Genomic DNA, 27,729 nt, shown 5'->3' on the forward strand with positions numbered 1-27,729 from the left:
AACTTTCTTCTCAGTAATGGTCACTACACTCACCTCTGCCCCCTCATTCTCCTAGAGCTCTGGCATCCCACTGGTGACTTCCACCGTGAAGACTAATGCAAAGTAACTTTTCAGTTCATCTGCCGTTTCTTGGTTTCCTATTATTACTTCTCCAGCCACATTTTCCAGTGGTCCAATGTCTATTTTTGCCCCTCTCATACCTTTTATTTATTGAAAAGAACTCTTCCTATCTTCCTTTATATTGCTAGCTAGCTTGCACTCATACTCCATCTTCTCCCCCCTTATTGCTTTTTGGGTTGTCCTCTGTTCACTTTTAAAGGCTTCCCAATCCTCTGGCTCCCCACTAATCCTCGCCATTTTGTATGCTTTTTCTTTAGCTTTGATGCTGTCCTTGACTTCCCTCGTCAGCCATGGATGCCTTGTCCTCCCCTTATCATGTTTCTTCCTCCTTGGGATAAATTTCTGTTGTGCCTCCTGAATAACCCCCAAAAACCCCTGCCATTGCTGTTCCCTCCTAGGCTCCTTTCCCAATCAACTCTGGCTAACTTCTCCCTCATATGTTTGTAGTTACCCTCATTTAATTGTAATAACGTTACATCTGATTGCAGCTTCTCCCTCTCAAACTGCAGGGTAAATTCTATCATATTGTGGTTACTGCTCCCGAAGGGCTCCTTCACCTTCAGTTCCCTAATCAAGTCTGCCTCATTACACATCACTAAATCCAGAATTGCCTGTTCCCTAATAGGCTCGGTCACAAGCTGCTCCAAAAAAAAACATCTCTTGGACATTCCACAAATTCCTTTTCTTGGGATCCACTACCAACCTGATTTTCCCAGTCCACCTGCATATTGAAGTCCCCCATGATTCTTGTAATATTGCCTTTTTTACATGCCTTTTCTATCTCCTGATTTATTTTCTGCCCCACCTCCTGACTACTGCTGGGGGCCTGTACATAACTCCCATCAGGGTCTTTTTACCTTTTGTCAACTCTACCCACAGAGATTCTATGCCTTCTAGATCCTATATCGCTCCTTGCTATCAATTTAACTTCATTCCTTACTAACAGTGCAATCCTGCCCCCTTTGCCCATCTGCCTGTCCTTTCAATAGGACATATATCTTTGGATATCTAGATCGCAGCCCTGATCCCCTTGCAGCCACGTCTCTGTGATGCCCACGACATCGTACCGGCCAATTTCAATGTGCGCAACAAGCTCATGTACCTTGTTCCGTATAGGGCGTGCAATCCTGCATTGACCCTTTTCACCTTGATGTTATTCTTTTATTTTGGTTCTCTATTTCCCCTTCAGTTATTAGCCCGGCACATTATCAATATTTCCCAGCTGATAATAGTGTAAGAGATGCGGCAACACCATCTCCCCCCACCTGCATAATCCTTTGCAAAGACGCCCTGTGAACCCGGGGAGTCTTACCCACCCAAACAAAAGTAGAAATCAATTTGATAACCCTACAGAAGAAAGCCTTGGGAAGAAAACCCGAGACACGCTGGAACAAAAATAAAAGCCTTGGGAGAATATTCATCTTCACCACCTGTACCCTTCCCTCAAGGGTCAAGAGGAGGGCATCCCACCGTTTCAAATCGACTTCCACCTATCCACCAGACAAGAAAAGTCACATTTACATACATGGTTCATAGCCCTATCATGAGTTACCTGGATACCCAGATACTGGATGTAACGACAGCATCCCAAAATAAACCCCCCTGCCAGGCAGTTCACCGGAAAAAAATTCACTTTTAGATAGGTTTAGCTTGTACCCTGAAAAGGAGCCCAACTTCCCGAGCAGCTCTATTATCTCCCCACCGAGGAGAAAGGGTTCGTAATATATAGTAACAGATCGTCCACGTACAAGGACACGCTATGCACCATCCCCAATGCTTTATGCCCCTCCATCAAGTAGACGACCTAAATGCGAAGCCAGCAGCTTGATTGCTAATGCAAACATCAGCGGAGACAACAGACACCCCTGTTCAGTTGGAAATAACCCGAACTTAAGGCATTAGTACTTACACTCTCAATGGAGGCCCAGTATAAAAATTTCATCCATGATATAAATTTTGGCCCAAAGCCAAACCGCTTCAAGATCTAAGAGGTACCCCGACTCAACCTTATCAAACAGCTTTTCTACGTCCATCGAAATAATCTCTTCTGCCATGGTCTCCAAGAAGGGCGACAACACAACACTCTACAATTTCAGTCTGCTTCTCCTAAATCCAATTTCCATGGGATCCTTGTCCTTCTCCAGGATGGACATCGACATGTCCAGCAACATCCCCGGGAAGCGGAAGTAGCAGAAATGGGAGCAACTGACTAGCAAACCGCTTATCAAATTCAATAGGGAACCCATCCAGTCCCAATGCTTTGCCTGTCTGAATTAACTGAATACAATCATGATCTCCTTTAGCCCAATTGAGTTTCCTAATTCTGCCTTCTCTTATGCTCCATCTTCAGGAAGGTCAATCCATCCAAAAATTGTCCCAATGATGAACCCCTAACTGGAGTCTCTAATTCATACGACCCACCGTAGAAGGCATCAAACACCTTATTAACCCAGTCTGGGGCAGAAACTATCCCACCACCCAAGTCCCTGATCTGCACTATCTCCCGGGAAGCTGCCTGCCACCTCACCACGATGAGCCAACAGATGACTGGTCCTCTCCCCATATTCATAGAAAGCCATCCTTGAGCGAAGCAGCTGGGTCACTGCCTTACCCATTATCAAGAACTCTCCATTTGTAACTTCTTTTGGTCCGCCAATAACTCAGACTTTGGGGCGATCGAGTATTGGTGGTCCATTTCAAGAATGGAGTCCACAAGTCTTTGCTTCTCCACCGTCCCAGATTTATCCCGATGTGTGCCTTAAACAAAATTAGCTCTCGCCCCCAACCACTTCCTTCAGGGCCTCCCAGAGCGTGGAGCACGAGACCGCCTCACTCCTGTTGAACTCAACATACTACCTAATGGCAGAGGGCACCCGCTCACAAAAACTCTTATCTGAAAGCAAAGCCATGTCCAGTCTCCACAGGAGTCACCGAGAGCTCGAACATCAGGTCCACAAAATGTGGAGCATGATCCAATGTAACGATCACTGAGTAAACCACCCCCCTCACGCCTGGAAGGAGACCTACACCGCACGAATTAGTATATTTGGTGGACATGAGAAAAGACAGACAACTCCTTATCCCTCAGAAGCTTAAACCTCCAAGGGTCGGTGCCCCCACACCTATTCCATGAGCACCTTTGCCAGGCCAGATAGACTGCGAGTGGGGCTCGACCTATCCAGTCTAGGATCTAAAACAATTAAAATCGCACCTTGCCTTCCCCCCCCCCCCCCCCATCATAATTAATTAATGAGAATCAAGATCGCCAGCACCTTGTTAATAAATACCAGTTCGATGCATACACGCTGACCATCACCAATGACCCACTGACAATTACATACCTCCCACCTCAGTCAGCCAATATATTGCCCGCAGAAAAAGCCACCCTCTTATTAATCCGCACCACAGTCCCCCGCGCACTAAAATCGAAACTGAGCGATAAATCTGCCCCATCCATCCCATCCACAACCTCATTTAATCCTTACTTCTTAAATGGGTCTCCTGCAAATACACCGCCTTCACACTTCTCAAGTGCACAAAAACCCAGGGCCTTGCTAGTGGGCCATTTAACCTCTCATATTCCAGGTTACCAACCAGATGGGGGGCCTCACTGCCTCGATCTTCTGGATAGTCACCCTATGTACCTGTATCCACCTGAATTGGTGCCAAAGCCCCTTTCATTGCCTTTTCCACATCCTCAGCGACCGCCTGTCATTGCTTCTTGAATTCGTCGGTCAGGAAGCTAACCAACTTCAGCTGTCCACTGAGGGGCCACCGACTCAGCAGAAGCCGCTGCTATGTGCCCCCCGTCCCCCAACTGCTGAGCGTCCATCGATGCTCCCTTGCCAGACTTCTGCTTTGAACTACTTCTGCTGGACATTACTCAAACGAGAGTCTTATTTCATCAATTTTCCTCCAGAAAATCGCCCATAAACAGGGCAGAAAGGGCCAAAAACAAAGTACCCTGGCAAGAGCCACAGGGTATGTGACTGCCCACATCGCTGTCTCAAGAAGTCCAATTTTGTCATGTTTAATAATTTTTATTTCTTGTTACAACTAATTTGCAATCCTGTAACTGTTTATCCACATTTTATATTACAAAAAGTTAAAGTTACGGTCTTCTGAGCCAGGGTTCAAATCTTTGATATTCCGTCCAGTTATAACACCAACTGGGGTGGCAACAGCATATTTTCAAGAGAGGTTCCGCAACAAAAGCCTGCAATTGTGGTTTTGTATTTCACCCATTTGAACAGGAGTCCATCATTTACTAGAATTTAATTTAATTTTCATAAACAAATGCATAATAAAATTAACTATTTAATGTAAACCTTTCAATGAGAGCTCCTTAACACCTCAATATCACAGGATTTGCACATTTTCAAAAAGGAGGTTAAATGTTTGGAACATACCCATTTTCTTCCTCAGCCTTGATCATTTCTGTATAAAAGCAAAAATAGCATCTGATTGGTTTACTTCAAATGGTTGAACAAAGCATCAAAATATGCAATATTGTTTTCACTATTAATTCACTCAGTATAATTTATGGTGCAGTATTTGATTATAAAAATAGTATAACAATTGAAATCACTGTCAATTGCATTGCTTTATTCAAAAGGGTGAAATTTTACCATGAACTGTTGATACATAATACTGTTAGAAAGAAACTTAACTGGTAATGTCAGAACCCTTAACAGTTACAACAGTTCAATACAGAATTTTATTTGCGATCTCACAAAGTATTCTTTCAGCTACTATCAAGCAAACAATAATGTGCTTGATCAAGCATGAAAACCTCATCCTAAATATTTTGTGATCACAAATTACACATTTGAACTTAGAATTTAGAACAGTACAGCACAGAACAGGCCCTTCAGCCCTCGATGTTGTGCCGAGCAATGATCACCCTACTCAAACTCGTGTATCTACCCTATACCCGTAACCCAACAACTCCCCCTTAACCTTACTTTTTAGGACACTACGGGCAATTTAGCATGGCCAATCCACCTAACCCCGCACATCTTTGGACTGTGGGAGGAAACCGGAGCACCCGGAAGAAACCCACGCACACGGGGAGGGTGTGCAGACTCCGCACAGACAGTGACCCAGCCGGGAACCGAACCTGGGACCCTGGAGCTGTGAAGCATTGATGCTAACCACTATGCTACCATGCTGACCTTTGCCAAATTAATTGCCTCTAGTACTAATCTAGATGAAAAAAATTAAAATGTAATGTTAGAAAATCACATTACAGAATCTTTTTTGGATTTTAAAAGTTCATGACAGCAATCGGCAACAAAAAAAAACTTGGGCGGTCATGTGCCAAATTTTTTAATAAGGAAGAATACACGTAAGTGACTAGAAACAATTCTGCCACCACATCACACCTGCCGAAATCAGGATTCCCACCAAGTGCGAAGCCTCATGTGAGTCACCTGATTTGCAGTGCCCAGTGCGATTTGGATCACGTCCTCACTGGATGTGATCCAGATAAGGCTCATTTTAATAGACACGGCCATCTGGATGCCACATGCGCCTGGAAGTCACCGGCGAAGCCTCAAACGGAGAACAGTCTTGATGGCCACTCTGGGGTCTCGGTGGCCATTTGAGCCCCCCCCCCCCCACCCCACACCCGGCCACCAGAATGGTAGGGAACAGGCAAGTACCCTGGCAAGCCCCCTGGCAGGAAATCCCTCTAAGTGGGGGGAGAGACACCCAAAAGGGGTGCCAGACAAAATATCATCCCAATCTGCCGGCAAGATCCCTCTAAGCGTGGCCACGGCAGCGGGAAGCTCCCTAATACAAACAAAACAACAAAGTATCGTTGAAAGCACAATGTTTCTCAGCGCTAAACATGTGATTCAGAGGACTTTAACTCATGTTAGCCGAATCGGGCCCCAGGGCATTCTTTCAAAATGGCGCCCTGATGTCCAAAGAGCTAGCATTACTGGCGAGTTCAGCTCCCCACTGCTGAAAAGCTTTCTAAGTGTGGGCTAGACGCCCCAAGGTTCAAAAAAATGGCGAAGCATGGGTGAATACAGGTCTGGATCTCACCCACAAAGCAGTAGGAAACATCCCACCAAACACACACAAAATAACACTTTGAAACGTTTTGGTTGAATTGCGCACGTCCTGTCTTTTAATCAGGCTGGAGCAGTCAATGTTTTATTTTAAAATATTAGTTTTAAAGTGCCTTGGTGCAATCATACCAGTTCAAATGGAATATCACTTCTGTTTGTCTTTTTTATAGAAACCACAATATAACTGCAATTATTTTCTTTTTGTTTATGTAGTATTAAAATGTGATTTGGTTTTCATAGAAACTATTAAAAGATTTTACCTTCCAGTTCTTCCAATTCTTTGGGTTTAGTCCATCTCGATTCTTTTGTTTGAGAATTATAATAATAGGGTTTTCCAGTGTCAGATTTGTATTCTTTCCATGGACACTTTGATAACAATTGCTTAAAATAAAAGAGCATTCTTACATTAATATCTGAATTTATACAATGGTTATCATTAAATTTTAAAGAAGAGCTTCACTTTGTGAAGAGACACGAATTAAAATCCCATGGCAGCAGTTGGGGTGGGAGTCTTTAATTTTAAGCCATTAAGTAAATCTTGAATAAAAAGCAAGCATCAGTAATGGGTGGCTCTGCAACTAAAAGATTGTGAAAAATCCCATCTGATTCACTATTATGCTTTAGGGAAGGAAATTGGTCACCCTCGCCTTAGCCTAAATATGAACCCAGACCCACAACAATGTGGTTGCCTCTGAAGTGCCCTCTGAAGCTCCCTAACAAGTGCCTGAGTTGCAAGACAGCCTACCATCACCTTCTCAAAAACAATTAGAGCTGGAGAATAAATGCGGGCTTTACCAGCATGTCCAGATCCCATGAATCAATTAAAATGTAAAATCATTCTGTATTACAGATTCAAACATTTATTTATTTTGCTTTATTATTTAATGACTTAAGAATTTGGTGAAAACAAAGATGCATTAAGGAGTTATCCTGCAGAAAATCTGTATTGAATTTTAAACTAACAAAATAAAATCTTCCAAAGTTCTTGCTCTACCCATCAAATATAACTTAACAGACCCATTTTCCCAGTTAGATACATCCAAGTCATCTCCTCAAACCTCTGCATGTGATTTCAGCTCATCAGGCTTCTCCCATGTGGACTGTTTTGTCTCCGAATTGTAGAAATAGGTCCTCCCATCTGGAGATTTGTGTTCAGTCCAAACAGATTTCTGAAGAGCAAGTTATGATATTGAATTAAAATGACAGAATAATATAAATCCCAATAAATACACTCGGAGGATAATTTAAGGAATAATACAGAATAGCTCAATTATCTATGGTGATTGGAAATTTGTACTTGAGGGAAATCGTAAAAGCAAAAGTTCTTAAATGGCGTGCATGGTAGACATTTATCTACAGCAATCATATAACAGAAAATGCTGGAAATACTTGGTAGGTCAGCTGGCCTCAGTTTAATCAGAAATTTCAGATTATCAGCTGGCAGGCACTGGTTCTCTTCCCACAGGTACTACCTGACCTGCTGAATATTTCCCACAGTTTCAGTTTAATTTCAAATTTCAGCATCCACAGTATTTTGTTTTTGTATTTACCTACATCACAAATTTTTTGCCAATAGTATCAACTATTACCTCAACGTTATTCTCAACACAAAACAAAAGAATGAAGGCTTAGGCTCCTTCACATCACTTATTTTTGTCATGCTGCAGCTTGGCCAAGACTGCTGATGGAGCAAAACGGACAGCCTTAGGAGTTCCCCAAACAGAACCATAGAATAATATAAATAGTAGCTCCATTGATGCTTGAAAACAAGCAAGACAGTCAAGTAGTTTGTCTACCCAGTTCTAGCCTTGGCTCAGTAATATTCTCACCTGAGTTAAGTCACTGGTTCAAGCCTCTTTCCTTCAAAACTTGAGTATGTTTTCTGACTCTTTAGTATTGAGGAATTAATGCATTGTAGAAGATATCAAAACAAGTGAGTGCAAAAGACGTCATAATATTCAAAAAGATGTGAGAGAGTTCACCTGATGTCGTGTCAACATTTATCCCTTAATCAACATAATCAAAAACAGATAATAATAATCTTTATTGTCACAAGTAGGTTTACATTAGCACTGCAATGAAGTTACTGAGAAAAGCCCCTCGTCACCACATTCCGGCGCCTGTTCGGATACTCAGAGGGAGAACTGAGAATGTCCAATTCACCTAACTTTTATTTGCTGGTTCTATCTGTTGCATTCGCCTACTAAAAGTAATTTATCAGCTGTAAGGAGCTCTGGATTTTCCCAAATACATGTAAGCTATATTAAGTTATTTCTTCACCCAACACCCAATTTCTGAGCCAAGGTGTAGTTTACCCAATTGAACTAAATTTTAAAAAGCGGGTAAAAGCTCGTATTTCTTTACATTCTTCAAGAAACCATGATTGTTTTGTGTAGAATTTGGAAACAATGGCTTAATTTAGAAAGATGAATTTACTGAGAATTCACATATGTCACAGCTGGATACCTTTTTGGGCTGTTCTTCTCCAGAAGATTCATTAGTAGTAGAAATTTGCTGAGCGCTAGAAACTGTAGGATTTGTAACCTGAAAAACATTAGTTCCTTAGGCTTTCCAACAAAAAAATCTTTTCAAAAATACTCTTTACTTCATAGTTTTGTGAATCCAGACACTAAATTTCAACCCTTTCTTTTAGAAAAAAAAGTAAAATTTAAATAATGAGGAAAGGAGCAAAGATTTAGATTAAATTTGGTACTATACCAATCATTACTGTCTTCACATTTGGGACACAATTAGCCTATACTTCATAGATTATGATGCAAGGTGTTGGGCATTATTCAGTCGGTCTTAACAAGGTATTTGGAATCTTAGATAGTTCAACAGTAAGTACATATAACTACCAGAAACTATACACATAAGTACAGTAAAAGGTCCAAACTAGGAGCTGTCTCCATGTTTTCTTCTGCACACAGCTCTGTCCAACACAAAACTAACCCCTAAAGGACAGGTCATGTGTTCTCTTACACCACTGTGGTGGGTATGGTACTCAGTCCCACATTAACTTGTATGTGCCAGATACCTGCACCTCCCCACGAGTCTTTATCCAATGTATTTAGAGGTTAGCCCAGTTTTCCCCACGTATTGACATTATTACCACAATGCTATCTCCTCTCCTCAACTCTGATGTCATAGGTTCAGGCTGTTCAGAGGCCTTACGACCCATTCATATCTTGTTCCCACCACTGTCGTTGAGGTGGCAGGCTCTTTCGCCATAGGTAAACTTTGTGAATTTGAGATTGCTCGGGCATCTAGGTGTCATTTCATCTTTTTTCATTCATTGGCACTCAACCGCTCTTTGTCGTTTCCCCATATTTTGTTCTGATGGTCGCTGACTTATCCCGTTCTTTATGGGAGAAGAAACTCCCAGCTTATATATAGCGTGTTTTCTTTTTCTTCCTTAGTGCGGCTTGGCGTGATGCACGTTGAGATTGACATTTCAAAAATGAACCTCCATTCCCAGCTGTTTCACGATTGTGCTCTAACCTTTGATTACTCTCTTATGTTCCAGTCGCTCTTTGATCTTCCAAGTCTTATCCTTTGGCTCCACAGCTGCTCTAGTCATTCAGTTCTCTTTATTTCAAAGCAACCTGCAGATCTCTTATACAAGTTTAACAACAGTTCCTATCAGAATATTTCTTCCATGATCATGACTGCTCCTTAGACTCTTAATTAATTTGTTACATCTTCCACCTGTTTCTTAGAATTTTCCTTATCTGCTTTTAAAGTCTGGACTAGCGCTTCCATCCAGTGTAGCGCTTCCCTCGCGCTTCCATCCAGTGCATCTCCTCCTTCATGCTGTTCATTGGATCAAAGTTCAAGAATTTCAAGCAACTGTTCTGATGCATCAATAATTCTTTCTGAACTTACAACCTTTCCATTTCTTTCAAAGCTTTCTTTGTGCCTTTGCAACATCTCAGAAATATGTTGGTTCAGATGTCGATGTCAGGTGTTTGGCGGAGGAGTGGTTAGCACTTCTGCCTCACAATGCCAGGGACCCGGTTCAATTACGGTCTTGGGATCCATTCCGTGGGGAGTTTGCACTTTGACTCCGTTTTCGTGGGTTTCCTTCGGGTGCTCCGGTTTCCTCCCCTAGTCCAATGATGTGCAGGTTAGGTGGATTGGCCATGCTAAATTGCCCCGGTGTGTCCAAAAATGTGCAGGTTAGGGGTTATGGGCTGGTTTAGCTCAGTTGGCTAGACAGCTGGTTCATGATGCAGAGCGAGGCCAGCAGCGCAGGTTCAATGCCCGCCTTCTCAACCTTGTCCCTCACCCAAAGTGTGGTGATCCTCAGGTCACCACCAGTCAGCTCTCCCCCTCAAAGGGGAAAGCAGCCTCTGATCATCTGGGACTATGGCAACTTTACATTTACCTAGTCAGCTTGAATCTTGCATTTCTAATCTTCCATTCCAGCTTTGATACGAACAGTTTGCGATTTTAGTTATGCTTTTTCTTCCGATGCCTGCTGCAAAGCTTTGTCCTTTTTGTTCACTTCAATTTCAGTGTTAGCCAGATGAAGTTTTAATTTGTTTCAACACTGCAATGACTTCATTATCCTCCGAGCTTTGCCCTTGACCATAGTTAATTGGCTCAGCACTGCCACTTGCTATTGTAGTTCAGGGAATGTGTCGGCATTTTCAATAACATTTATCTTTAAGACACCCAGAGGTTTCTCTGTCTATCTGGCGCCCTTGTGCAGTTTGCTTGAGTCGAGCCTATTTCTCTATCGGAGCTTTACTGGGGGTTTTCTATTCCTCTTTTTAAGCTCTGCGCTCCACAACTGAGGTTAAAGCATTTGTCAAAAGCTTTTAATATTTAATCAAAGCTGGCTGAGGCTTCATCATTGCAATGTATTAGGATTACTTCATCAGCAAATTGTCGAAAACCCAACTCCCAGCAAGACTCGGGCAACAAAATATAGGTTAACATCAACAGTTAATTTATTTTACTTGCAACAAGAAGAAACTGAATCTAAGCAAGGGTTAGGGCGAGGATCCAAAGTACAACAGTCCACCTGGGATAATTATAGACTGGAGAAAATAAGTGCCAAGTGACTTTGAATCTTGGCGCCTAAAAAAACCCTTCCTCAGCTTAAAACCCTAAAAGACCTTATTTAACTTCAAATCGTGACTCCTTATAATGCCGGGATGCACTCAAGCAGTATGGATAATGTATTAACACATGCCTATGGGTGTGTGAAAATGTGTGGAATGAAATGGATATAGATAAGGAAGTGACATTACAATACACAGGAAAGGGGACCCTCCAACCTATTCTTACACTTCAGCAGTAATTTTTGTACATCACAATTATGGCCAAGTGTCCCATCATGCCTTGGTTACAGTTAGCCAAAAATCTATATTTCTACAAAATTAATTCAATAAGTAGAAAAATGTAGTAATCAGGACCTCTGGATTTCCTACTTACATCGGAGACCTCCAGTAGTTAAAAATATTTCTTCTCCAGGAGGCCTAATTTTGTGTCAGGTTTGGTGCCTGCATGAGTCCAAACTGGTCTGCAAGGGTGGATTTCAGATCCATGGTTAAAATGTTTAAATTGCAGCATCAGCCTTAGGTTTCCAAAAACCAAAGTGGCACTTCTTCACACTTCTGCACAAAGGGTTTTTACACACATGTTGATTCTGTCAGGCTCCCAAAGCAATGGCGTTCACAATTTCAAAATTTGAAGTTTTTCAACACTGGCTGCATGCAACGACTCATTCAGAGTCTTTTCCACTTTGGTTCAACGCCATCAGGTCTTGGAAGCGTTGAATCCCAGCTTTTGGTGGGTTTTTAAAGTCGTTTACTTATTCATGATTAATTTTTCATTACATTTTTTCTCCTTCATTCAAAGTAAGCTTGGCATCGACTCGGGAATCAGATTTCTCAGACGGTGATTAAAATTTCTGACAACTGCAGCACTTATACATTTTTCGGATTTGCGCTTTCCAGGAATTTTACATTTTTAGCTCATCCCTGCCGACTCTGCACACCCAAGGTATTGAAGCTGGAATTCCATGTGACTGAATAGAGTCTTCTGTTGCAGCAAGGAGTTTAATTTCAGCCGCCAAGTGTTTCTTTGCAGGTTTCCTCTGGCTAGTTCCTTCTGCACCTTTGTTTTTTGAGCTTTTCTTCGGGTCAGAATGCTTTGACTTTTCGATCAGTTTCAGGATATTAATTTTCTCCTGCAGTCTGCGAGGTTTTGAGTTATTCCACTTGCCGCCACTATGCTGTAAGGTGTTGGGCGTACTTCAGTCAGTCTTATCGAGATATTAGTCTTAGGTTGTTGAACAGTAAGTATTTATTAAGTACTAGAAATTATATACATAGGTACAAGCAAGGTGCGAGTTCCATGCTTAATTCTACACATGGCTTTGTCTGACACAAAACTGACTCCTTCATGCGGTCCTATTTTCTCTTACATAATTATATTTGGCGGTTCTGTACTCACGTTAACACTTTATGTGCCAAGCCCTGAAACTGCAGACTCTTTACTTTACTTGTAGGTTGAATAAATATTTATGTGAACAGGATAGAGAAAATTAAATCACCAAATTGGGAATATTAAAGCATAAAATTATCAGTAATCGACAGAGGAAAATATATTACTTCACAACATCCAACAAATGCTGTTTAGGAAGCTTCTTGATTAACAAGATAATGCTGCATATGCCAACATATTAATAGGAAATCTGAAAGAGGTGTCAAGCTTTCATTTTGTTAAGCCTCATCGTAAGGTTTTACTTTACTAGATCGTCTGGTGTATTGTTTGCAGTGAATTCGTGGACACATCACGTTACAAGAACATTCTGCCCAATAATGCACCGTACTTGGTACGGTGCTCATATGTGAAACTTGTGAATCATTTTGTTTTGTTTTTTAAAAGGGGCAATTTAGCATGGCCAATGCACCTATCCTGCACATTCTTGGATTGTGGGGGTGATACCCACAGAGACACGGGGATAATGTGCAAATTCCACACGGACAGGACCTGGGATCAAACCTGGGATCACGGTGCCTTGAAGCAGCGGTGATAACCACTGCGCCACCATGCCGCCCGACTTGTGTATCGAAATATCACCCTGCCGTGTCTTCTTGGGAGTCAATTAAAAGTTGATTACAGTACAAATCTTCCAGTCAACTTGATGTCTAAAAAGTGAGATGACTGGAATATATATGGCTAACGCATTTCAAAATATATAATACCTTTGATTAAAAATAAATGCATCATACTGCTTTTTCCAAATCAAGATAACTAAATTGACTGGTTGCAATCAAATTATCATACTATAGAATGGCTAACTGCCTTACTCAAAGCATATTTCATCAGCAGCAGTCAAACCCCATGATAATCATTTTCTTAATTGAAACAATGCTGCATTTTGGGAAAGGGAAAGAAGATAGGAGACAAAATTTGTACAGATAAAATAAGTAGAAACTGGAACAGAGCAGGATCATTTGAAAAGAAAACAATGGTGGGGGAAACAGCAATTAATTTAAAATGGGGATAGGAAAACACAACAGCCTGAACAGTCACTCACCTGAACAATAGCAGCTGGAGGAGCTGGAAAAAAAGTTAGGAGATATCAGAATAAGCACTGGCTTACAAGAGATTTAATATTATAGTGCAATTCAGTGTTTTTGAACAAAGCATTTTCAGGAGAAATATTGGGAGATCATTGTCTCAATTCTCTCCCCGCAATATCTTATATTCTGCAGGGTCTCAACAATATGCTATTTGAATATAATGCTACATTTAGCTAAATAGAAAGACAATAATAGTTTGCTACATTTTGAGCTCTGAAGATGTTAGGTGAAGGTTATGAGGTTTTGGGTATTTTAAGGTAAAATGCTAGCTTTACAAATAGAAGCATAAAAAAGGAGTAGGCTATTCAGCCCTACGAGCCTGCTATGCCATTCAACATGATCATTGCTGATCCGCTACCTCAATGCCAAACTACAGCACTCTCCTCAGGCTCTTTGACACCTTTAAGAGTCAAGAAATCTATTTCCCTCTTATGTATATTCAATGTGTTGGCCTCCACAGCCTTTTGTTGCAGAAAATTCATAGGTTCACCATCCTTTCCAAGAAATGTCTCCTCGTCTCAGTCCAAAACGGCCTACTCCGTATCCAAATACTTACCCCTAGTTCTGCACCCTCTAGCCAAGAAAACAACATCCCTGCATCCAGTCTGTCCAGCCGGTCAGAATATTTTATGTTTCAAATAGATCCCCTCTTATTCTTCTAAATTCCAGTGAATATATGCCCAGTCGACACAATCTCTCCTCATATGACACTTATTCCATCCCAGGAATCAGTCTGGTGAATCTTCGCTGCACTGCCTCTATGGCACGTATTTTTTTTCTCAGATAAGGAGACCAAAACTGCACACAATACTCCAGGTATGGTCATATCACGGCCCGCTATAGCTGTAATAAGACATCCCTGCCCGTGTACCTATGTCCTCTTGCAATGAAGGTGAACATTCCATTTGCCTTCCTAACTGCATGCTTGCTTTCAGTAACTGATGTGCTAGGATGTACACAGATCTCTTTGCACATCAACATTCAATAATAATAATTAATAATAAACTTTATTTTCACAAGTAGGCTTACATTAACGCCACAATAAGGTTACTGTGAAAAGCCCTTTCCCAATCTATTACCATTCAAATAATACTCTACCATTCTGTTTTTCTATTCAAAATGGATTTATCCATGTTATATTGCATCTGTCACATATTTGTCCACTCAATTTATCTAAATCTCTTCCTTTTAGGTATATAATCCCTGTATTTTTGTTTAAATCCTGTGTAACCATAATTGCAACAGTTTGGACCTATCCAATTTTACATGTTACTGACATGAAATATTATTTTAACTATTCATTCATCTCACTATATAAAACCTCAAAACCACAAACGGGAAATTAAAATAAGGGCACTTGCCTGATGTTACTTCTGCGACCGTGGTGCTAACTCCTGGCTGTTGAAGGAAAAAAAAGGGAGTTGTGAGCATAAGAAATAGGAGTAGGCGAATCAGTCCTTCGAGCCTGCTGCACTATTTAAAAAGTCATGGTTGATCTAACTTAATTCCACCTTTTTGCATTACCCTCATATCCCGAAGAATCCAAAAATCTATCATGAAATGAAAATCGCTTATTGTCACAAGTAGGCTTCAATTGAAGTTACTGAGAAAAGCCCCTAGTCGCCACATTCCGGCGCCTGTTCGGGGAGGCTGGTACGGGAATTGAACCGTGCTGCTGGCCTGCCTTGGTCTGCTTTCAAAGCCAGCAATTTAGCCCTGTGCTAAACCAGCTCCTGGTCTCTGTCTTGAACATATTCATTGACTGAGCATCCAAAGCCCCCTGGGACAGAGAATTCCAAAGATCCACAACCCTTATGAGTGAAAAACATTCGGCTCATCTCAGTCCAAAATGGCTGTCCCCTTATTCTGATACTGACTAAAGAGTTCTAGACTCCCCAGCAAGGGAAACATCCTCCCAGCATCAATCATATTAAGTCCCTTAAGAATTGTACATGCTCCAATGAAATCAATGTTCTATTTTTTAAGGAATATGGGTCCAGCTAACTCGATCCTTTCTCATAGGACAATCCTTTTTCCCAGGAATCAGTCTGGTGAACTTACATTGTACTCCCTCACCCAAGGCAAGTATACCCTTCCTTATGTAAGGAGACCAAAACAGGACACAGTACACCAGACGGAGTCTCCCCAAGGCCGTACACAAATGCATTCAGATTTTTTCAGTTATATTCCAGTCCTTTTATAATAAATGCTAATACACCATTTGCTTTCCTAATTACTTTCTGTATCTGCACAATGATTCAAGTACAAGGATAACGTGGCATCTCTGAATACTAACATTTCCTATGTTCTCACCAATTAAAAACATATTATAGTCTGCTCTTTCCCTTTTAAGGTGGATAACTTCACACTTTCCTACATTAAATCCCATCTGTTATGTTCTTGCCTACTCACTTAACCAGTCTATATCTCTTTGCAGATTCCTCACAGCTTACTTTCCCCACTAGTTTTGCATTTTTAGTAAATTTAGATAAATTGCATTTGGTTGCTTCATCCAAGTCACTGATCAAGATTTTAAATAACGGAGGCTCTAGCACTGATTTTTTTTTTGCAATACCCAACCAGTTAGCTATTTAAAATATATACTTCTAGGAATTACGAGGCAATTTTACAATTCCAGCGAAAATGTGCATTATAAATTAATACGGGACAATTCATAGAATATCCCACCATCACATATAGTGCCAAAAAAAATAAATACTAGGTATGCAGAGAGGAAATATATAATAAAACAAGAGTTAAATGTAAATGGAAGAAAAAGAGAGAACATGCACGTGATCTTGAGGGAGAGGAAACAAAAATGAATGAGTGACTAACACCAGAGGAGATCGGATTTGTTTTTAAGAAGTGCAACGCTCAAAGCTGCACTCCAATTTCCTGGCTTATTGAAATCACACAAGAGAAAGGTCTTGAAATAAGAGAGGTTTATACTCTGGTGCTGCATTGGAAAGAACAAACCTTCAGCACAGGAAAGGGATGAAAGAGACAACCTTTTAAGCATAGTGAAGAGAACCCCTGTTACAGCAGAGGAAAATCTTCATGCAGGATGCTTGCTCATATCAATAGGCCAGGTTAAATGGAATACATCATTGTAACATAGGAAACAGTTTAAGATTTGTAAAGTGTAGAGCTGAAAAATAGACCAAATGCTTTCAAATAAATATTTTCAATGAGGGAGCAAATGTACAAAATAGCATACACATATAATATTGGCTACCACCAAGACTTTGCTGGTTTTTGCTGGTGAAATAAAGGAAACAATAGGTAATCTAAAGTGCTGTTGTTAATATCTTCTGCAAATCATCAGTTCTTTATCAAAAATTAGCTAAAATCTTCTATCGAGCTTTGCTTCCTAACCTGAAATGGAAACTTGTTGAAAACAATGCTAGTTTCATACAGTATGTTTCTTCTAACGTTTAGTTCCCAAGACAAAATTGCCACATGTAACGCAAGAGAAAATGTGCAGTTGAGGCTGCATATGGTACACAAACCATGCAAAAAGAGGTTCACTTATTGTAAGTGAACACAATGACTATACAAAGTTTAATAGAATTTTCTATTTCTAGAGGACTCAAGTGCAGAGCTGGATATAATGGGTGTATGAGTACTGGAATGGTCTTAGCGGGAAGCTATCACTCAGAGCATTTGCACAATGCCACCAAGCATCCCTACTGCCAAGAATGGTTCCAAATCGCGCCCACTTAAAACGTACCCTGAAGATGTACTGTTTCTGCAAAAGAACATTTGCAAAGAGTCAGATGAATCTATGGCCATACTATATTCGGTGACAATTCCACAGAATACTTTAACGAGTGGCTTTCAAGTTCTTCAAAAGATATACAACTAAGAGAGCGACAGTAATGCAACGGAGTCTAGAAATAACCATTTGTATTTTGTTAGATATTTGAAAAGGGTATCAACAAACACCACAAAAATAAAAAAGCAAAATACTAGTGCTGGAAATCTGAAATAAACGAAAGATCATCAACCTGAAACGTTAACTCTGTTTCTCTATGCGCAAATGCTGAGTATTTCCAGCATTCTCTGTATTTATTACCACAAAATAAAGATGTTTTACCGGAGGTGCACTTGCTTGTATGGGGGCAGTTGGCATACGGGACATCATCATTCCTGCCATCATGGGAGGCATCATTCCTGGCATCTTCAAGATATAAAATAGGTAAAGGGAATAAAACATTTATATTTTGGCTTTTTGTCCAAAAGAATGACTGAATTTGCAGACCACTATATCATACCATAGGGTGATGCATTGTACTACAGAAAAGTTACCTGTCCCATTGGTGGTCCAGCCATTGGAGGAATCATTGGTGGCATCATACCTGGTGGCAAAGGTGGCATATTTGGTGGTCTCTGGCCAATGGGTGGCATGCCCATGGGTGGAAACGGTGGAGGCATACCAGGCGGTCCCATCTTAAGAAAATGGTATTGATATATTTCATCAACAATATTACAACGGCAAAAAAAAGACCTGCAGCTAACACCACCTTGCATCACTACTTACAAATGGTGGTGGAATCATGGGAGGGGCATTTCCAAAAGATGCTGCTTGTCCTGGTCCATTTGATGTATCTGGTGTTGACTAATACAAAACAAAATAAGATCAATTATGCACATTTATATCAGAAACAAGCCAACATAGCATGACTTTTAAACCATAAATTACATGTCAGCATTAAGTCAGTTTCACTGGAATATATCTAATTATATCAAGTTTTGTTCTATATGTACATCAACATCACATTAACAACAATGATCATTTTGACTTGCAATCAATCTGCAGTACCCACATTAGCTTACTGTGCAACATGTCCACTGTAATCCAAAATGGTAGTCAAATGACTGGCTGAATGAAGCACTGCAGTCAACCTGTGTTTCGGGTATAAAACAGAATCACAAAAGACACTTTCAAGGTATCTAACTGCTGAAACAAGTGAAAAGCAATCAAAATTTGATGCTTCTTAAAGTCTGTGCTCATTATGATTCAACATCAACTCTTTCTCGGTCTACCTGATCTGCTGAGTACTTCCAGCATTTTCAGTTTCTATTTCAGATTTCCAGCATTTTCAGTTTCTATTTCAGATTTCCAGCACTCTCAGTATTTTGCTTTTGATGATAAAACTATAGCCTTGTTTCTGAGTCCATTACTCAGAATATTAAAGAATAACCGATACACCAATGAAGTTGTGGGCCCCAACAACTCATAAATAAACAAGCCAACTGTTTCAAAATCGGAATTAAAACTTGTTTTTTGTTTTGAGAACAGAACTCAGATGTGACCACCTTTTCAGGACGTCGGACCACGTCTTCAGGACATAATGTTTCATAGAACATCTGTTCAAATGTCAGCAGGCTTAGATGGGTACTCTGAAAATCAAAGCACTGTAGATCATGCTTATCATATGGTTGCACGATAGCCCAGTAGCAGCAGTATAAGCGGAAAATACCAAAATTCAGACAATGTTGAACTTTTCATCTGGACCTGCAAATGCTCATCATGTACTCTGCATCTTGTCCTTCATTAATTGTCTCTTAATTGTGCAGTGGGCATTAATTGGGCATTTACTTGATCCCTCTGTGAACACTCAGAATAAAACGGTGGTTGCTGGGTTAAGAGGTATATGCTTGCGTAATATGCAACCGAAAAATACTTTTGAAAATGTGAAGATTGGCTCCAGGTCTATCCTCCACCAACTGGTTTCCTGGAATAGAACATCCTTCAGAACATTGCTTAAAGCCCACTAATTTGACAAAGATTTTGGTCACCCCTCCTGACGTTGCAGCTTTGGGGTGGTCTCCATTTTGCATTATGCCTCTGTCAAGTGCCTACGTGTAAATTTCTATATCCACTGCATTTTGTTTTTGTAAAGTACTCTATAGTCATTTAACACATTTAATTCTTATAACCAACAAAAGTTTGAAGTAAAAATGCATAAATACAACAGGACTTTTGATATCATAATAATTACTTATTTTGATCTGCTTGCAAAGGTCAAACCAAACACATTCTAAGAAAGCTTTAATAAACTTCCCATTTTATTGCAAAGCACTCTAGACCATAACTGACAAATAGTTGGAGGGTGGAGTCTGAATATACACTTTTTACATGGATGGCTATCTTTCTCTTACTAAACAAATCCAAGAATCCAAAAATTAGAGCTTGTCACTCTTGTCTTTTAATTTTGCAATGTAAATCAGTACATTGGATTCGAATAGCTGCTTTACTTTGTGATGAATCAGTAGATAAAATGGAGGTGTGAAAAGCGGATATAAAATCTCCATTTAACATGCATCAACTCACAACTCTTTCTTCAGTCTGCTTACAGATTTATACTCCAAATGTAGAGATTGCAAAATTATTCAGGTTTCCTTCCCCTTGCAGAAAGCCTCACTTGTCAAGAGCCAAGGGTGCTTGGCAACTTTCTAAATTGCTTTTAAACCAACCACAAGGGAAGCAAAACATTGGTTCCCAATTCATCTGTCTGATGCACCCAGCAGGGACTTGAAGAAAAACTTGCTAGATTCACTAAAACTACATTGGGATTGGCTCCAGGTGCAAAAGGCTCATGGACAGTGCGTAAACCTTCAAAGGTCGATGTAAAAGCAGCTCGAGTTACATTGCATTGATGTAAACAGACTTCAACACACTAACATACTGTGATCTTATGAGGACTACCAGATCTTGAACAGAAATCTAAATACATAGAAGGGGGAAAACCAGAGATGAAACATTTTGAAAGTTATCTGTGTTGGAAAGAAATGGAACCCACCAGATCCAAGTAAATTCACCAAAACTTCAGCAAAGGTTGGAGCTTTATCAAGAGAAGGTAAAACAAAAGCAAACAAAATTAAAATGATATGAATAACTTAAGAAAATCTGAAAAAAAACACCGGAAAATGTATCGCAGGGCAGGTGATTAAAGCCAAAAATACTAAGCACCCAGATGACCAAAAGTTAAATGCTATCAATGCACTGAACCAGAGTTAAAAAGAGATCAAAGATAATTGAAAGTAAAACACACAGCAACTGATTATCTAAATTAAAATAAACACCAAAAGACTATGAACTTCAATTATTCAGAGGAAGGCATGGGCAACATGCCTTCCTCAAACAGGTAAACTGGGGGGATGTTAATAATTTTGATATGAGATGCAAGTTATGAACAAGCCAAAGCTAAACAGGAAATGCACAGTTATGGATTCCCAAAGTGTTATAAAAATCTGTATTTATCAAGAAACTTTCGCAACCTCACTAAATTAGAAGGGCTAGGTAGTAGTGCTGACAGCAGCAGTAAATTATAGGTCAGACACAGATTATGTGAGTGGGTAAAACTATGATAAATGTAGTTTCTCGTTGGCAATTGGTTAAAACCAGAATATTTCATGAATGGCGATTAAAACACATATATAAATCATTAAAAACCAATACGCAGGTACAAAACAAATTTAAAGATTAATGGAAAATTGGTCCTTCACCTAAAAGGATGCTGGAATACAAATAAAAGGATGTTATGGCTCAAACTTTCCTTGCAAGTCAGCACCTAACTCCTTCATCCAAGGAATGAATTTATTGAAGCTTCTCAGATTTGCTTCCAATGGAAGTACATCCTTTCTTAAGGAGATCAAAACTGTACACTGCTCTTGGTGTGGTTTCATCAAAGCCCCGTACATTTTTGATAAGACTGCCCCAATTTTAGATGCCACCACTTTGCAATAAAGGCCAACATTCCATTTTCAAAGAACAAAGAAAAGTACAGCACAGGAACAGGCCCTTTGGCCCTCCAAGCCTGCGCCGACCATGCTGCCCGTCTAAACTAAAATCTTCTACACTTCCGGGGTCCTTATCCCACTATTCCCATCCTATTCATGTATTTGTCAAGATGCCCCTTAAACATCACTAACGTCCCTGCTTCCACCACCTCCTCCAGCAGTGGGTTCCAGGCACCCACTCCCCTCTGTGTAAAGAAACTTGCCTTGTACATCTCCTTTAATCCTTGCCCCTCGCACCTTAAACCTATGCCCCTGAGTAATTGACTCCTCTACTCTGGGAAAAAGTCTCTGACTATCCACCCTGTCTATGCCCCTCATAATTTTGTAGACCTCTTATCAGGTCGTCCCTCAACCTCTTTTGTTCCAGTGAGAACAAACCAAGTTTATTCAACCTCTCGTCATAGCTAATGCCCTCCATACCAGGCAACATCATGGTAAATCTCTTCTGCACCCTCGTTAAAGCCTCCACATCCTTCTGCTAGTGTGGCGACCAGAATTGAACACGATACTCCAAGTGTGGCCTAACTAAGGTTCTATACAGCTGCAGTATGACTTGCCAATTTTTATACTCAATGCCCCAGCCAATGAAGGCAAACATGCCGTATGCCTTCTTGACTACCTTCTCCACCTGTGTTGCCCCTTTCAGTGACCTGTGGACCTGTACACCAAGATCTCTCTGACTGTCAATACTCTTGACGGTTCTACCATACACTGTATATTCCCTACCTGTATTAGACCTTCCAAAATGCATTACCTCACATTTGTCCGGATTAAACTCCATCCGCCATCTCGCCATCCAAGTCTCCAAACGATCTAAATCTGGCTGCATCCTCTGACAATACTCATCGCTATCCACAATTCCACCAACATTTGTGTCATCCACAAACTTACTAATCAGATCAGTTACATTTCCTCCAAATCATTTATATATAATTTCCTCCTTAATTACTTGCTATTACCAGCACGATAATTTGTTGTGATTTATGTACGAGAACAACAGATCCTGAGGCTGAATCTATACTCCCCGGAATTTAGAAGAATGAGAGGTGATCTTATTGAAACATACCAAGGTCTTGAGGAGTTTGACAAGATAGATGTTGAGAGAATGTTTCTTCTCCTGGGCGAATCTAGAACTAGTGGGTGGAATTTCAAAATATGGGGTCTCCTATTTAAGCCAGAGATGAGAAGAGATTTCTAAGTTGAGGGTTGTTGAATCAATTATCAGGAAGTAACATGAAGAGGGCTCCACGGTGTTGCAGTGTTTGGCACTGTTACCTCATGCCGCTGAGGACCAAGGTTCGATACAGGCCCTGGGCATGTTTCTATGTGGAGTTTGCACATTCTCCCGTGTCTGTGTGGATCACCCCCTCACAACTCAAAAGATGTGCAGGGTAGATGAATTGCCTCTTTATTGGAAAAAAAATTGAATAGGGTACTATAAAAAAGGAATTAACATGAAGACAATGTCTTCCCTAGATATGAGGGATGTGTCAGAAGATTGGAGAGTGGCAGATGTGACACCCTTATTAAAGAAAGTGTAAGGATATTCCTAGAACAATACCTATCGACTTGTCAATTTAACAGCAGTGATGGGCACCGTTTTACAAACAAGAATCAGAGAAAAAAATTAACAGCAGACACTTGGAAGAGGTTTGAGTAATAAGGAGCCAGCACAGATTTATAAAAGACAGATGGGTACTCGAGTAATCCAACACCATTTTGCAATGAGATAACAGAGAAGGTTGATCAAGGGAAAGCAGTGAAAGCTGTCTTATTAAGAATTTTAAGAAAGCCTTCGACAATGTGTCATTTGAAAAGCCGGTTAATAAAATTGAGGTTCATGGAAATAGTTGGGTCACTGTCAGTTTGGATTTTTAAAAATTGGCTCAAAGACAGAATGAGTCAAGATAAATGGCCGGTTTTCATTCGGGATGATGGTAGACAATGTTCCCCAAAGGTCAGTGCTAGGACCATTGGTGTTATTTATTTATTTAAAATATTTTTATTGGTGTTTCAACTAACAGTTACAGAATAGAAAAAAAAAGAGTTGGGTTCCTCAAGTAGAGTATTATACAACAACCAAAAAGAAAACTGTACATAGGTCAGAACATATCTGCAAATGATTTGGATGTTGGATTACAAATTAAAGATTCAAAATTTGCCAATGATCCCAAACCTGTAAATGTGGTTGAAAGTGAGAATGATACCAATTGACTGCAACAGGACACATAGATGGGCTAGCAGAACGGGCAGACAAGTGGCAGATGGAATTTAACAGAGAATTATGAGAATTTTCACTTTGGCAGAAGGAATAGGAAGAGGCAACATGGATTGAATGGCACAGCAATAAAAAGTATACAAGTACAAAGAGGGATCCGAGGGTTCATGTGCATAGATATTTAAACGTGGCAGGATATGCTGAGAGGGTAGTTAACAAAGCATCTGAGTTTGAGTTTCATAAATAAAAAGTATTGAGTACAAAAGCAGGGAAGCTGAACCTTTATAAAGTGCTAATTAGCCACAACTAGATTAGTCCATCCAATTCTTGTCAGCATACTTTAGAAAGGATACGAGGATCCTTGAGAGGACGCAGAGATTGACCAGGATGTTTCCAAGGATGGGTGATTGCAGCTACACGGTTAGGTTGGAGAAGCTGGGTTTGTTCTCTTTAGAGCAAAGGAGATTTTGGGGAGATTTGATAGAAGTATACAAGTCTATAACAGGTGCAGAAAAGGTAGACAAAGAAGAGCTGTTCCCATTAGCTGACGATACAAGGAAAAGGATACAGATCTAAGGATTTGGGCAAGAGATGAAAGAGGGATGAGAGGAAGATCTTGTTAATGCAGGGATGATAATAGCCTGAGACTCGCTGCCTACAAGAATGGTGAAAGCAGAGAAGACACATGATTTCAAAAGGAAATTGGAGGGGCGCTTGTGTGAAATAGACTTAGAGGGTCAGGCGTGCTAGAGTGAGGGAACAGGACTGACTGTACTGCTCTACAGAGAGCTGGCATGTCCTCATGAACTGAATGGTTTCCTTCTGTGACATATCTTCATACACACACTTTGGTTTAGCTCAGTGGGCTAGACAGCTGGTTTGTAATGCAGAAAAAGGCCAGCATCGCGGGTTCAATTCCCGTACCAGCTTACCCGAACAGGCAGCGGAATGTGGCAACAAGGGGCTTTTCACAGTAACTTCATACTTGTGACAATAAAAGATTATGATTAATCCCTTTGCCAAATAGTGGAGAGGAAAGTGGTGGAAAGATTCATAAGCTGATTATCAGCCCATTGAACAACATTGTGAAGTCTCCTTCTGTGGCCAACAAATGGGACTTTGTGACTTCTGAGCCAGCAGTAGGGATGCTACTACTGTGCCACAAGATTCCCATTGTGACACAATGACTATACAGGCAACAATAACTTCTCAAACAATAGCTCAGATTGATGACCTTTAATTAGAACCCAAACCTGTAAAACCAAAACATTTCTGATGTCACATCATTGACCTGAAGTACTAACTGTTTCTCTATCCACAGATCTATTCAAACCAGCTGCATATTTACAGCATATTCCATTTTTATTTCAGATTTCCAGCAACTGCAATATTTTGCTTTAGAATTAGTCCAAATTGATTATGGGGAAGATTTGCTTCACCAATCTCCTCTTGAAGGAAGTTACATTCTAATGCCAAGTCTTACAACGTTGTATATGCATTTCTAGACAGAACAGAAGAACAATCCTTACATAGGGAAAAAGTCTCAAAGTTGTCGTAATTCTCGGGTATAGATAACAAATGACTAATGGGTAAAAACAAAATGGGTACTTGTCAGGGACATTATAAGAAAATGGGTTGTTTACATTAAACTAAATCGCAACTTTGTGCATGTAGTCTCGGATTTTGTCTGTGATAGTACAAGATGCCACAGTTTTAAATTAAGAAAGCACTAATTTAGGACACACTGATTAGTTGCGAATAACTTCCTGCCGTAACACTTCGAACTGTCTTCACTGTTGTATTACAAAACCAAAAAAAAACACAATTTAAGAATCAATTGGATTTGCACTGAGGAAGCTTTCGACCCATTTTGGATGAATGGTTAGTCAAATGCCTTCCCATACTTCTCACAAAGTGATACCGGAGAGTATAAATGCACTTAAGCGGTTTGCATTTACTTACACTGACTCACAGTCCCGTGCACTGTGAAATATCAATGATATTTAAACGATTCTGGTCTGATTTGTTGAACTAGTTACTATAAATATGCGCCAACTCAATGAATACAATGCCCTGATTTTATATAACATCTTTAGCACAGCAAACAGTTCTAAGATCCAACACAGGAACATAATGAGACAAAGACCGACATCAAGCCAGAGGAGACTTAGGAAAGGTGACCAAATGCTTGTTCAAATAGATGGATTTTAAAGCAAGTCTTGAAGGAGGTGGGAGAGGTGGAAAGGCAAAAAGATCAATGAGGGGATTTTAGTGTTTAGGGCCGAGACAGTTGAAGTAGATGCCAATTGGGGCAAAAGTAGTGGTTTGGATTGTACATTACAAACACTAATAAACTACTAAACTTCTTAAATATACCTTCACTGTCTTGATATATAGATATATACAATGCCTACACCTAACTGAACATTTACCCACTGTATAGTTTATACAAATACATACTCAAATTATATATGTTCAGAACAGTAAGACACATTAGAGCACATACAAAGATTATTTTGCATCAATAAATTTAGTTTGAACCATATCAGAAACATTATCTATTTTCATCAATTTCTACATTTTCCACAAACCTCATAACTATAACAAATTAATTCCGAATATAGTACCTAATAATTAGCCTTTGTGCAATAGGTACAGTACAGATCGCACATTTCATTTGACCAATTTCACAGCATCAGTATGTTCAGTTCTTTTACTGATTTTGAAGAGAGCGCCGTACACGCCATGTTGCTAATGCTTGTATTCTCATTTAGTGTATAATAAACGGCAAGATTTTAATGACCCCTGCAACAATGTGACTAAGATCAAAGTTAAACTGACTGCAATTTTCCACCCCCACCTGATTTCTCCATTCATTCATAATTACACAAAACCGATTTGACGCCTTTTAAACTCGGAAGTGCTGCGCCCGTCCAGCCGACTGGATGAATGGAGACACCGAGTGATCGGGGAGGCTCCCCCGCCGCGGCCTCCTCACTCCCCGCCCGCCAGCCTCTCGTTACACGCGCCCATATTTGCAGGTCGCTGTGCGGCCCAGTCAGAGAGAGGAAGCCGGGCCGCCAGCAGCAGTAGCCTCTCCTCCCCCCGCCGCCGGGGCTCGTCACCCCGCCATCCCCGGCTCGGCTCCAACAATGGGCCGGCTCTAGCGCGCTGCAGCTCTCGCACTCACCATGTTCTCGCTCCTCTCCGGCGCGGCCCTGGCGACCCGCAGCAGCAACGCGCAATCCGACTGGCTCAGAACGGCAGGGACAGAGGCCAAAGGTGACAGGTTACCCCGCCGCACCGATTGACCGCGCCGCGCACCAATCGGAAGCCAGCACAGCGCGGCCTGCGTCGCTGATTGGATGGAGGCGGGAGGGAGGCGGGACTCGAAGCGGCAGCAGGTTAGATTGACCCTGGGGGGCGGGGTTCGGGTGAGAGCGGGAAGGAAGGTGTGGCCTGGCCGCCATCTGTGTGAGTGAGTGGGTGAGTGGAGGGCGGGAGGCCCGTCAGCTCCCGCTGGATTCACGTTTACACCTACCCCAATGCCGCGCCTAGTGAAGCGAAGCGGGCTGTCCGCCCCACCTCCCGGCGCCTGGGTTGAGAGCTGGGATGTGACGATGGGCGGCAGCCGGCCGGGCGAAGAGCCCACGGAGGTGGACAGCCCCGACGTTTACGCACGGAAAGATCCTGCTCACATCGCCGTGTCGCGGCAGAGCCGGCTGCTGGCACCGCCGGTCTACACACATTACCGCGGCAACAAGTGGCCAGCCCGAGTCTGCTCCATGCTGTGCTGCATCGTAATAATATCGTTCATTGCCTTTCTCCTCGCGATCATGTACATCATCTTCAAAGGTACTGCTTTACGTGCAACTCCTCCTTTGCGGAAACTTGTAAAACTTCGCTC

The 27,729-nt window shown here is 41.0% G+C and overlaps 2 protein-coding genes across 10 annotated transcripts in view; one reads left to right on the forward strand and one right to left on the reverse strand.

Moving 5' to 3' along the window:
- prpf40a (PRP40 pre-mRNA processing factor 40 homolog A) overlaps nt 1-27,125 on the reverse strand; it is a 97,667-nt gene extending 70,542 nt beyond the window's left edge. Inside the window, exons 1-11 of one of the 8 annotated variants that reach the window (XM_038789549.1) lie at nt 27,013-27,047; nt 20,605-20,646; nt 18,339-18,416; nt 18,107-18,247; nt 17,895-17,978; nt 15,160-15,196; nt 13,753-13,775; nt 8,664-8,741; nt 7,256-7,366; nt 6,458-6,578; nt 4,530-4,557 (exon numbers count right to left, since the gene is read on the reverse strand). In XM_038789549.1, the coding sequence (XP_038645477.1) occupies nt 4,530-4,557; nt 6,458-6,578; nt 7,256-7,366; nt 8,664-8,741; nt 13,753-13,775; nt 15,160-15,196; nt 17,895-17,978; nt 18,107-18,247; nt 18,339-18,356 (641 nt within the window). In that variant the 5' untranslated portion in view covers nt 18,357-18,416; nt 20,605-20,646; nt 27,013-27,047. Of the gene's footprint in view, nt 1-4,529; nt 4,558-6,457; nt 6,579-7,255; nt 7,367-8,663; nt 8,742-13,752; nt 13,776-15,159; nt 15,197-17,894; nt 17,979-18,106; nt 18,248-18,338; nt 18,417-18,624; nt 18,704-20,604; nt 20,647-26,682; nt 26,838-27,012 lie in introns of those variants that run through there. The other 7 variants (XM_038789548.1, XM_038789546.1, XM_038789550.1 and 4 more) reach the window with 7 other exon arrangements.
- A 131-nt stretch (nt 27,126-27,256) lies between these two features.
- The window catches only part of arl6ip6 (ADP-ribosylation factor-like 6 interacting protein 6), a 52,381-nt gene continuing 51,908 nt past the window's right edge, over nt 27,257-27,729 (forward strand). For both annotated transcript variants that reach the window (XM_038789555.1, XM_038789554.1), the window contains exon 1: nt 27,257-27,677. In XM_038789555.1, coding sequence (XP_038645483.1) covers nt 27,368-27,677 — 310 coding nt within the window. In that variant the 5' untranslated portion in view covers nt 27,257-27,367. The remainder of the gene's footprint in view (nt 27,678-27,729) is intronic.

Source organism: Scyliorhinus canicula, chromosome 2, assembly GCF_902713615.1.
Source record: "Scyliorhinus canicula chromosome 2, sScyCan1.1, whole genome shotgun sequence".
Lineage (NCBI taxonomy): Eukaryota > Metazoa > Chordata > Chondrichthyes > Carcharhiniformes > Scyliorhinidae > Scyliorhinus > Scyliorhinus canicula.